Raw genomic sequence first — 11432 nt, forward strand, 5'->3', positions numbered from 1 at the left:
GGTTTAAAACCCTCTGTCAGGCTGAGAAAGCATCAGGAGTTGCCGTGTGTGATCTTCCCAGATGGAAGGAATAGTAAAGAAGCCAGAGGCTGGTATGCAGTCCAGGCAAGAAAGCCAGTCAGTTAAAATGTAAATTGAGGCATCGGGGTGAGAGACAGGCTGTGGGGAAGAGGGATGTAGCAGCTAAAAGTAGAGAGGTCCCTGTTACCTTGGGAGTCAGATGTCAGGCAGGTTGTAGCATGTCATAAATCGCAGGCAAAGGTGAGCGAGGTCACTGAGAGCATTGGGGAGATGCTTGCTCTGGATGGTCAGCCCTTCTCCCTAGTTGAGCGGCCAGGGTTCAGGCAGCTCATAGCCCCATCCTACCAAGTGCCTGCATGTACCACCCTTAGCAGGACAGTAGTGCTTTCCCTGTATGAGGCAGGCAGGGAGTACTTGAGGGAGGAGCTGCACAAGACAGGCCCACAGGTGGCCTTGCACTTCATCTCGGACATCTGGAGCAGCTGGTCTGTGACCCCTTGGCCTGCTGGGCAACCTACAGCCAGATGTGGCAGGATCTGGCCATGGTTGCCTGGGAGCACCTATTCTGTCCACCAACCAGTGTTCCAAGCAAGAGGGTGTTTAGCATTGCTGAGGATGTTGTGACACCCTCCACACCTCCTTGGATCCTGGTTTGGTGGAGCAGCTGGTGTTCCTCAAGATGACAAAGCTGGTATCATGGATGGCCTTGACTATATTGGCCCCAATGCTGGTGACCATGAACCCATGGGTGAGCTCGCCCTGCCCAATGAGCCACCCCTGCACCATGTGGTACATGGCCACCATGATTTCCATTGCTTTGTGGGAATCATCCTTCATCTCAGCTTGAAGGAGAGCCCACTGATGGCCTGACTGATGGCACCAGTGCCCTGTTAGGGAGAGGTAGGCATGATCTCCACTCCAGCTGCTCCAGTTATCTGAGGTGAAGTGCAAGGCCACCTGTGGACCTGTCTTGTGCAGCTTCTCCCTCAAGTACTTCCTGCATGCCTCATACAGGGAAAGCACCACTGTCCTGCTAAGGGTGGTGCATGTAGGCACTTTGTAGGATGGGGCCATGAGTGCCATGAGCTGCCTGAACCCTGGCCGCTCAACTAGGAAGAAGGGTGGCCATCCAGAGCAAGCATCTCCTCAGTGCTCTGGGTGATTTCACTTACCTTGGCAACATGCCTCCTCTTTCTGTCTGTCTTTCCCCCACTGTTCCAGGGTGGCCTGATTGTGCTTCTTGGGGATGGAGGTCTTGGAGCAAGAGGGGAACTCCTTTTTGGGCATGCTCACACTGATGCTAGGCTGAGGAGCAAGGGCAAGGGGGTGGTGCCTGTGGAGATGCATTAGCATCCCCGTGGTGCTCATGTATTTCATTCCCTTGCCCCACCTGGTTTTGGCTTAGCCGTGCAGCCAGATAGCATATGTGGGATCATTTTCTAACTCAAAATGATCCCAGACCACACTACCCCCTCACTTCTGGGGTGCGGGTGCATGTATGGATGCTGCCTTTTCTCCCTCCTCAGCAGGCAGAGACACAGCAACAGGAGAGGACTCAGGTGAGCCACTTGCCTCCACAACCTAAACAGCAACCTCCGCCAAACTGTCTTCTGGGGAAGGAGACCTGGCTCTAGGGAAACTTGGAACAGAGTGGGGCACAAATTCAGATTCCTCCTCGGTCCCCATAATTTCTTTTGCTAGGGCACTCAGGTCCCCTGCTTCCAGATCCAGCTCCTCCTCTGGCACTGGAAGGCTCAGGCTGGGAACTGAAATGGGGGTGGAGGAGACTGCCATGCTGGTGCTGCTTGTCATGCTGGTGGTTATTATTATGGCTGGTGTTATTGGAGGAGGTGCAGATGCAGGCACCAATCCCACCACCTTGCTGCCACTAGCACCACAAGCTTCATACCTGCTAGTGCTAGGAAAGAGTCTAAGTTTGGGGGAGGGGGAACTTTCAGCTCTCCATCTTCCCCCTCTGGCTTCCCTGCCAGAAGACCTGGCTTTCCAGAACACTTCCTATTTCATGTGCTGGAAAAAAATGTGTGTCTGTGTGAGTGTGTGTGTGTGTAATGTATGTGTAGTGTTTTCCTGCAGTGTACAGTGATGAGACACTTCCAAGCAAAGCACTGCTTTTTGTTGGGGGAAGGGGGGGAATAAAGACAAACAACAGGATTTTTGGGGGGAAAAAAGAGTTGCAAGGGATAACAATAGGGAGGGTAGGCAAAGGTAAATAGGAAAGGATTGGGTACAACTTGGTAGGAAGGCACTACCAAGCTGCAAGCTTACAGATGCTGCTCTTTGCTGCTGCTGCTACACAGACACAGATGCAGCTGCAAAATGGCAGAGAGCAGTTCACAAACAGCCTTTTATGGTGCTTCTCTGTACCTCCTGCAGAGCAGTGGGATTGGAAGGGACCTCAGGGACACATTGTTGTCACTGGCCAGCTCCAGAAGTCAATATCAGAGCAGTCCTTCCCCCTCTTCCCCCTCCATCTTCTTAGTTTCTCTTTCCCTACAAACCCGCCTCCGAAACAGTCCAAAACATCCAAAACATTTTGGATCGATCTCTTTAGTTTTGGAGCTGTTTCGGAGCCTTGCTTTTCATTTCAGATGCTGTGTTTCGGCCGCCGAAATGTCCAGATCCGAAACTAAATGAAACAGCCGCCAAAATTTTGCACAACCCTACTGGCTACATAAACTTAGTGGTTTTGGTCCAGTCCCTAATAAACAGGTGCCTGCACATACACATACATGGGCACCTATTTTCCATTAAAATCACCTGCTTGGGCGCTTTTGTTAATCCACTGAGAACCTGTCTGCATATCTAGGACATTTATACATGTGCTCCAGGAGGCATGGGGGGGTGGTACTTTAATTAGCACAGCTCCAAGAGCCACACTAATTAAAAGCACCTAGAGTACCAGGTGTATCAGTATCCACGTACTGAAAAATGGCAGCAGGGTGCTTTGAACTAAAGTTCATCAAATGAGCTTTAATTTAAAACACCCCACTTACATTTTTCAGTGTGGATCACTGATGCACATGATGCTGGAGGCTGCTGGAGTGTGTTAATTTCCATGCTGTGGCAGACTCGATGAATCAAGTGTGCTCCAATGCACTGGGATTACAGCATGTCGGAGCAGGCTTCCTGCACGTTAGAGGAGCCCCTAAATATTCTTGAAAATCTGGCCTATTGTGATTCAGCTTGCAAGGAATTTCAGTTAAAAGTCTAGGGACTTAACAGAGCTAATAATAATAACTATTAGTACAACATGGTAGTTGAATAACCGTCTCGCCTCTTTGCATTAGGCATGAGGTATACTCATTGAATTATGAATCTTGTCCATGATTCACCTATCATATCTAGTGAAAATATTTGGTATTAGTTACTATGTAGTGGAGTGTATGGAACACCAAAGTATTTCCTTAGTAAGAGATTAAGAGAAATCTCTAGTAATTATGTAGTAATGGTGAAGAAATACAAATTTTTATGTTATATATTCTTCATAGGTAGAGTAATTAAATCTTCAGCTCTGTAATTTGTCAACCCAACAACTTGCTCAATGAATAAATTAAAATGTATGTAAATAATAAAGGTAATAAAAACCACAGAGAACAAAGACAAACTATTGAAAATATATTTTAGAATCAAGTACCTTAAAGTGTTGTAAAATGCCAGGCCAGATAGTTAAAAAATAGTTAATTGGTGTTATTATGGTTTATTCAACTAAGCCATGAAAGCAACATGATTGAAAAATCAATAAACGTGTCTGAAATTGTAATATAATTAGTAGCTCTGCCAATCAGTACATTAAGTGCCTCATAAAGAACTTCCTACAAGGAATTAAGTCAATATTAAATGCCTTCAAATAAAAGTAATAATTTATACATACCTCAGTTTTTAAAATGGTATATAGCAAAGACTTCAGGTATTATATTACACACAGTTAGTTGTTGAATATTTTGATGCCATTTGTTTAATACATGCAGGTGGAAAATCACATTCAGTTCCTATCAGTTTCAGTGAGATTACCACTTACATTACATTGCAAAGCATTAAAGAATGTTTAACTTTGAGCAAGTTATCTCCTTAGCCCCCAGTTCAGTTGCCATTGAATTTTATGGGAATCTTTCTGTTGTCATCAGTTGGACGTGCACTGAGAACTTAGGGCACTGACAGACATACAGCTCCCCGCTCTAACTCATGGTGCTTCACAGAAGGTGCCATGAGTTAGAACAAACCCACCCCTGACCCATCAGACATTTGTTGTTGGGTGGGGTGGGGGAGGGGCCAAGCTCCACTTCAGAGCCAATCAAGCAGAGGAGCCGTATGCCTGCCATTATTCTAGCTTACGTTGAAAAGTGGAATGTTATTTCATCCTTCTTTGAATCATTTGTATAGCACAGTCAAAGTTAATGGATGACATCGGACAAAGAAAGATGACAACTGACAGGTTGGTTTAGTCACCAATTCCCTTTTTTTATAGTGCCACCAGTGATTCGGGTATATCCTGAAACTCAAGCACAGGAACCTGGTGTATCTGCAAGCCTCAAATGTCATGCTGAAGGGATTCCTAATCCCAGAATCACCTGGCTAAAGAATGGTATTGATATCATGCCAAAACTATCCAAACAACTAACACTCTTAGGTAAGAAAAAAATACTGGTTAATTTACATGCTATAGGAGTTAAGCAGGATTGTTTGCACTTACAAATATAACTTATTTTCCTTTTACTTTGTCACAGGGGCTTAAAAACACTTTACATAGAAACCGTTTTCTTCCTTTTTTATCTATTTCTCTGCTGAATTTCTCAAGTATGATACTGATTGATATAAGTGGTAACAGCATTCTCTTAAAACACAGAATGCCTTATTCTTGAGTGCCTTGCCCCTCGTGTAATTCAGTGCAGATCAGAAGGACAATATATTACATCCTTTTTGTTTAGGTGTAACTGTTTATGCACGATGCAAATCAACTGCAAATCAGGCTCTGAGTCATGCATCTTGTTTTCATACTAATAACTGCAAATGAAATTATTCCTTGCTGCTAATTTTGGACCTCATTTTCAAAAGCTAAGTGAAAAGCAGGGTCACATGTGAGTTCAACTTGCACGTTAGCATTTTGTGGGGAAGTGCAAAGAATGCTAAGTTCTACTTACCCACCAAGTGCTGTAATTCTAAACCAACAGTGATGTGGGGTAGCCCTTATGCTGTTGGCCACAATATGTATCATTGAAGCATTGTAGCCAAAAATGTGAAAGCAAGAAAAAGTACTTTAACTGATAGCTATCAATAGGAAAAAAAGATGATCGCCAAAATTATGTAGACAAAATTAATACCTTCAGCTAAAATAGTGAAAAATCAAGTCTACATTGGTTTTATAAAGAAGTTTGTTTAGAATTTGTATGACTTCTTTCACAAATGCAAAAAGTAATATGACATGCTTTTATCTGGGGTAAATCAGCTAAATGCATTCTGTTTGGGTATGGAAATCATCTTTATTTCTTTGTGGAAAGTCTAAGTTTCCTAATAGAAAGAGGCAACATTTCAGCCATTAGCAGTTCACGGGCTCTGATGAAAACTCCTCAGAAACTTTAAGCCAAGCCACAGAAAACATTCTCAGGTGAAACCTATAACTTGCATGCAGGCATGTATCACCAAAGCTCAGGTGAGAAGTTGCCTTTAGGAAGTTAGAGCAGCTGCATAACATCATTACAGTCAAGTGGAACACACCTTATGGATGCCTTTCTTACAGCAAATGGAAGTGAACTTCATATCAGTAGTGTTCGATATGAAGACACTGGTGCCTATACCTGCATCGCCAAAAATGAAGTGGGAGTGGATGAGGACATATCTTCTCTCTTCATTGAAGATTCAGCCAGAAAAACCCGTAAGCTTAATTTTTCCCTTCTTCTTTTTGAGAACCCCACTAAAACAGTCATCAAACAATGGTATCATTACAATTCAGTCCCACAATCATTATATGCAGTATGTGGCTACACCAGTGTGAGTTTTGTCTACACTGGAGCAAATTCTGTTTTTCAGAAAATATACGGAGTAAGAGAAAAGACTCACTTTAGAATCACACGAGGCCGTTTTATGTGACAGCATGTGTTGAAATATGGGTATGGAGAGTATCTTTACTAAAATAATACACTGCTAACACTGTTGGCTTTCAAACAATCCAAACCAGAAGATTTCTTCTAATGGTGACATGATTTTAGGGAAAAAATGTCATTGTTCGCTTTATGCAGGTCTTTCCTTTTTCAAGCCAATTATATGCAGCATAATGCAATAGCTGTGAAACTGTGAAACTTTAAGGGACGCTATCAGATTAGATTGGTTATAAGCTTTTAGTTTGTCTACATCATAGGAGTAAAACAGATTGTCAAAACAGTATGATTTTTTTCCAGGTCAACTATTTTGTCATTTACTTCTTGGCCACTGTCACTATTATGTATGCAACAGTGTTATCTTTGCAGTACTTCCCAACATGAGAGTGAACTATTGGAAGGACTGATTAGCTGCCGCTCTGGAGTAATTGCTAAAAGTACTCCTTTCCAAGTATTTGTGTATATGATGCTCCTAAAGGTGCATATTGGTATCGGAGGTTCACGTGTAAACAATACATTGCTGCTTATCTCACCTTCCTAGTATACATATTGAAATAGATAATAAGAAATAAGCTTGCAGACCCACAGCAATACTTTGGAACAAAATATTCTTTTGTTCATTAAATAGAATTCCATACTGTTACTAAGATCATTCATTCTACCTTGAATGCATGAGCAAGGGAATTTCAACTGGCAAATCATTTAATATATTTTGAACAAAAACTCAATTACAAGGGTACCTAAGGATGGTATTTGAACCATAAATGAAAATACAATGTTGTTTCCTAAATTCCCAGAAGAAATACTGCAAAGTGTTTAGATGGTTTACCTGTCATCTTAAGGCTTCAGAAAGATGTTATGTTTGCTTATTGAAAATGTACACAAAATTATTGTCTATACAATATCTACAATTAGATTCAAGAAATCACTGTTCATCAAGGTGTGATCCTATGTGTTTGCACAGGCAAAAATCCCATTTGTTCTAGTAAGACTTCAGGACTCTCCCAAGACAGGAAACTTGACTTTAAGAATGCTTATTTTTCCTGATGTTTTATTTTGCCTGGATGAATGCTATGACGTTTTGACAAACTAAATAGTTCATTTAAACAAGATTATTGATTCAGTTAATTGCTACAGTGCAACATTTGACATTGTTTTATGTTTTTCCTTTTCTTGATTATTTTCTGGCTTCCCCAATTTTCTGATGCTGCAGTTGCAAACATACTGTGGCGAGAGGAAGGTACTGCAGTAAAGTTGTTTTGTTGTAGTGATAATGTGCTTGTCTGCTTTAATAATTCCATAATGGGCCATTCTCCACTGACTTTATCAACTCTCCCAGTTGTCACCCTAAGTATAGACCAGACTTTCAAAAGCCAACCCATTCACATTAGCGTGTCTATTTTGTGATATAAATCCTGGACATAATTTCATATGTATTTTTCCGATAAAATGAGAGGTGATCGTGAAGTATATACAATTCCGCATTTGACAGAACTGTTCATCAGTGTAATTTAATATCGCATTCTTAACAAATACGAAAAAAATCTCCACAACAGAAATAATTAATGGTAAATGAACAAGCACAAACTTCAGTTCAGTATGTGCCATTACAAAAAAGTGTTTCCATCTATTATTTGCCAGGTTTTTTATTAGCAAGCATTAAAGTGTATTATTTAAACCACACAAATTGTGTTCATGTTTGGTGGCTGAAGCAGTAAGTTTTGCTCGTATCATTTCAATATATTCAGGGCACAGGTTGCCCTATTACATGCTGTTTTAATTGGCAATTAAGATCTCTTGTCTTATCAGATTTACAGTGTGCCCCACACAAGGTCAAAGTATGTGCAACTTGGAGACTAATTTAAAGAAAAAGTATTCTGAGCAACTAATGGATGCAAACTTAGAACAGGGACAGTTGAAACCAAAATTGGTTTTCATTTTGTGTGCATGTGCTCTCAATATTGAAAAAGAAAGAGAGTGCTAAGGTGTCTTTATACCAGCTTGCACATGCAGTGACAGTAATTGAGTATGCAAAACTGGTTTAAAAGTTGTGCCCACACTAGCTATTTAGAAGTCTGTCACATGTATACATAGCTGTGGTAACTGCATGCACAAATATCGGGACTGTGGATTTTATTGGCTCTTGTGAATGTGCCCCCAACCCACTTGCAAAGCTGGCTCTGGCCCAAGAAACAACCAGCCTTGCAAACATGTGAATGCCTGCGAGTCCCGGCCCAATCCATAAGGCAATTCCAAATTGTGTTGCCAGGCTTGCACACAGAGAAGCCTGGATATCTCTGGTCTGCAAGTATTACGAAATAAGTCTGGCATAGGCATGTTTTCCTGCTATTCCCAAACAATCCAAACAGAGGAGAGTGCAAAGGCCATTTCATAGCCACTCCTCTGCCTTATCCAAAAAGAAAAATCATATTGCGTTCTCTCAGCCTAGGGCTTTTTGCTTTGCTTTTGCTTTGCCCTTAGGAATAGAGAGGCATAAGGAAAGTGACAGTGTTTAGTGACCTGTAGTTTTTCATCCTGGCATGTGAACACCCAGAGTGTGTCTGTTGTCCAGTCCCCTGCAGTAATACTGACAGCAGATGTGTAAAAGCAGCAGGCTTCAGGTCATTAGATGTGGCAGAATCACTAACCTAAGCAGACTGTCCTGAAGCAGTTTTCCCACACTTATTTCCCAGAACACCACCTGCTAGTGTGTAATGCCCAGTGATGGAGAATGTCCCTTCACAGCTGAGCATCATGTAAATGGCACTGTGGTAACCTGAGGTTAAGATTTGCTTTACTCTATTTAAAGGAGGGAATAAAGAGGAATAAATAGGAATGCAATTGCCCCTTTTTTTATTGCCAAACTGACCTTTTTATTTTAGTTTACTTGATCAGGCCTCATGTATATGGTACTGCATAGTCATTTATATATTTGGTACCCCATAATGTGGTACCAACTTTAATACATATTCCATTCTCAGAGAAGGAGGAATTGGAGAGGGAAGAAAACTTTACATGCAACAAAATAAAGAAAAAAATATATGGTGATATTTAAAGGAATACAAGGACTTTAATTATGTAACATTGTGTAATAGTACCCTAAACAGAGAATAGCTGTTGTAATTCAAACTTGTGTACTTTATAAATTAAACTGTGAACGGTTAGAGGAAAACACATGGCGCTAGTAATGACAGATTTACTGTTGATGTTCTTGAAACAACTCAGCAGGTTCACAGTGAGATTGTTTCAATGTTTTTCTCTACCTAGTAGATATAAAGTTGTAAACTATCTGATCTGCAAATTCATTCTGGAGAAAAGGATCCACTGAACAAATATGTTAGTATTATAAAATCTGACATAGAATAAGGCTCAGTGAGGAAGAGAGGAGCTTTTATTGAAAAAAAATGATTTATTTTTATATTTAAAATAAAATCTCTTATGTCAGATATTATAAACAAATTTTTGGTAGACAGGAAGCCCCATAGGAGCATTAGTCTCATGCCATCATAGATACAGTAGTAACCTATGATGCAAGTAAATCACTAGATGTTACAGTGTATGAAGCAAGCTTTTTCCTTGAAGTCAGAGTTTAAAAACTTGCAGTTGATCATTTTAAAAGGACTATATTTTCAAAACTCTTTACAGAATAACTAAAACAGAAACATGCTATAAGAAGATAATTGGAAGCCTATGTAATAATCAGGAAGCATCCTTCTTTAAATGTGAGGAGCAAGGCCTTTTGTGGGTAGTATCTTTTATTGAACAAACTGGGCAGTATTGCTGGGATGGACATAAACCTTTCCAAATATCACCTACAAAAATTCTTGCCCCTCTCATTTTTCCTATACCATCACAACTTCAGTATCACCCCCAACACTATTTGTTTCCATGGCTTTCCTACACAGAAAATAGTGGATGGCTCTAAAGTAGAATTGATCATCACATTATTGTTGATTTTCAAATTTGGAGTAGCTTCTATTATGCCTAGAGAGAGGCAAGAGGAAAGAACATAATGATCCATGAACAAGGAAAAATCATGTTATCAGAATTGATTCCTTAATCAAGAAAACATCATATTGTGTTTCTTTTTGGTGATTTAAAAAGTAAAGGACACCTGCACCAAGCTTCATCTGTAATGCAATGCTAAGGAAAACCAGGCAATGCATTAGTTTGCCTTTTATTACATGTCTGCTACAGTAAGCCAGACTTGGATTTCACAAAGTGTTTTGAATTTGTTACCAACTATAAAGCTCCATATATTAAAAGAAAAAATGGTTCCTACAGTTTTTTTAAAGCATTACGGGCTTATTAGGTTTCCACCAACATCACTGAGAGCAGAATTTGTCCAATTGGCTTTGTACAGACAGTATTGTAATAAATTTGGGGGGCTAGATCAGGTTAAAAATGGTTCCCTGATCTAACTCAGTAATTCTTAGATAGGTGCCAGGGGTCTGATCTAAGGTAAATTGGGGGAGGGAGAGGGGCAGCCAGGATCAAGGGGAACTAGCAGGGTCTGTTGGGTGGGGGGAGTTGGAGGGAGTAGGGGGCTAACATTGTCTGCAGGAGGGTTGGCAGGATTGGGGGGCTAGCAGGGTCTATGGAGGGCTTGGGAGAATTGGGAGGTTTGGCAGGATCAGAGATCCACTCCAATCCCACCAACACCCTCCTCCCAGATCCCTCCAGTGCCCTCCCTTCCCACCCAGTGCCATCAAATTGCCCCTGACCCCTCGTATCTTCCCAAGGCTGGTTTTACCAGCATTTTCCAGTGTTGGGAGCCTGACCAAAGTAAGCCAGGATGGGGAAGAGGGAGGTGGATCAGGGAGCTGGGGCTTCATAGGTGTATTGGCAAGGTTGGTAGAGCTTGTGGTTCTGGGGGGGGGGGGTTGGTGGGGAGAGGGGTTTTAAATTAGGGGTGCACCAATAAAGATTTTCTTGGCCAATACGGATGGCCAATTATGAACAAGCCATATCGGCTGATACCAATCTGATAGCCAATTTACAGGAATGCAGCCTGGCAGCTTGGAGAAAATCATCTGGCCAGTAAGGCTGTGGACAGAAAGGGGCATGGAGGGGGGGGAAAGGGCATGGGGGCATATCAAGGCCCCCCATAATGAGGGAGGGAGTGGGGCAGGGACAGGGGTAGGTGCTGCCCAGCCAGGGTGTTGAATGTGACCCCACTGAGAATGGGACAGAGCCACAGGTAGCTCTTTTGGGGGGTGCAGAGGGATGTGGGTAGGAAGGGGGGTGGTTCCCCACCACTGCATGCACCCCTGGGGGAGGCATGGGGGGACATGTACC

General features: G+C 41.8%; 1 protein-coding gene across 1 annotated transcript in view; it reads left to right on the forward strand.

Annotated features, from left to right (window-relative positions):
* Positions 1-11432, forward strand: part of LOC109289774 (follistatin-related protein 4-like) — a 94354-nt gene that overhangs the window by 54911 nt on the left and 28011 nt on the right. Inside the window, exons 4-5 of the mRNA XM_019505976.1 lie at positions 4508-4669; positions 5777-5911. Of these exons, the coding sequence (XP_019361521.1) occupies positions 4508-4669; positions 5777-5911 (297 nt within the window). The remainder of the gene's footprint in view (positions 1-4507; positions 4670-5776; positions 5912-11432) is intronic.

Source organism: Gavialis gangeticus, unplaced genomic scaffold (assembly GCF_001723915.1).
Source record: "Gavialis gangeticus isolate Ggan-Ray unplaced genomic scaffold, GavGan_comp1, whole genome shotgun sequence".
Taxonomy (NCBI): domain Eukaryota; kingdom Metazoa; phylum Chordata; order Crocodylia; family Gavialidae; genus Gavialis; species Gavialis gangeticus.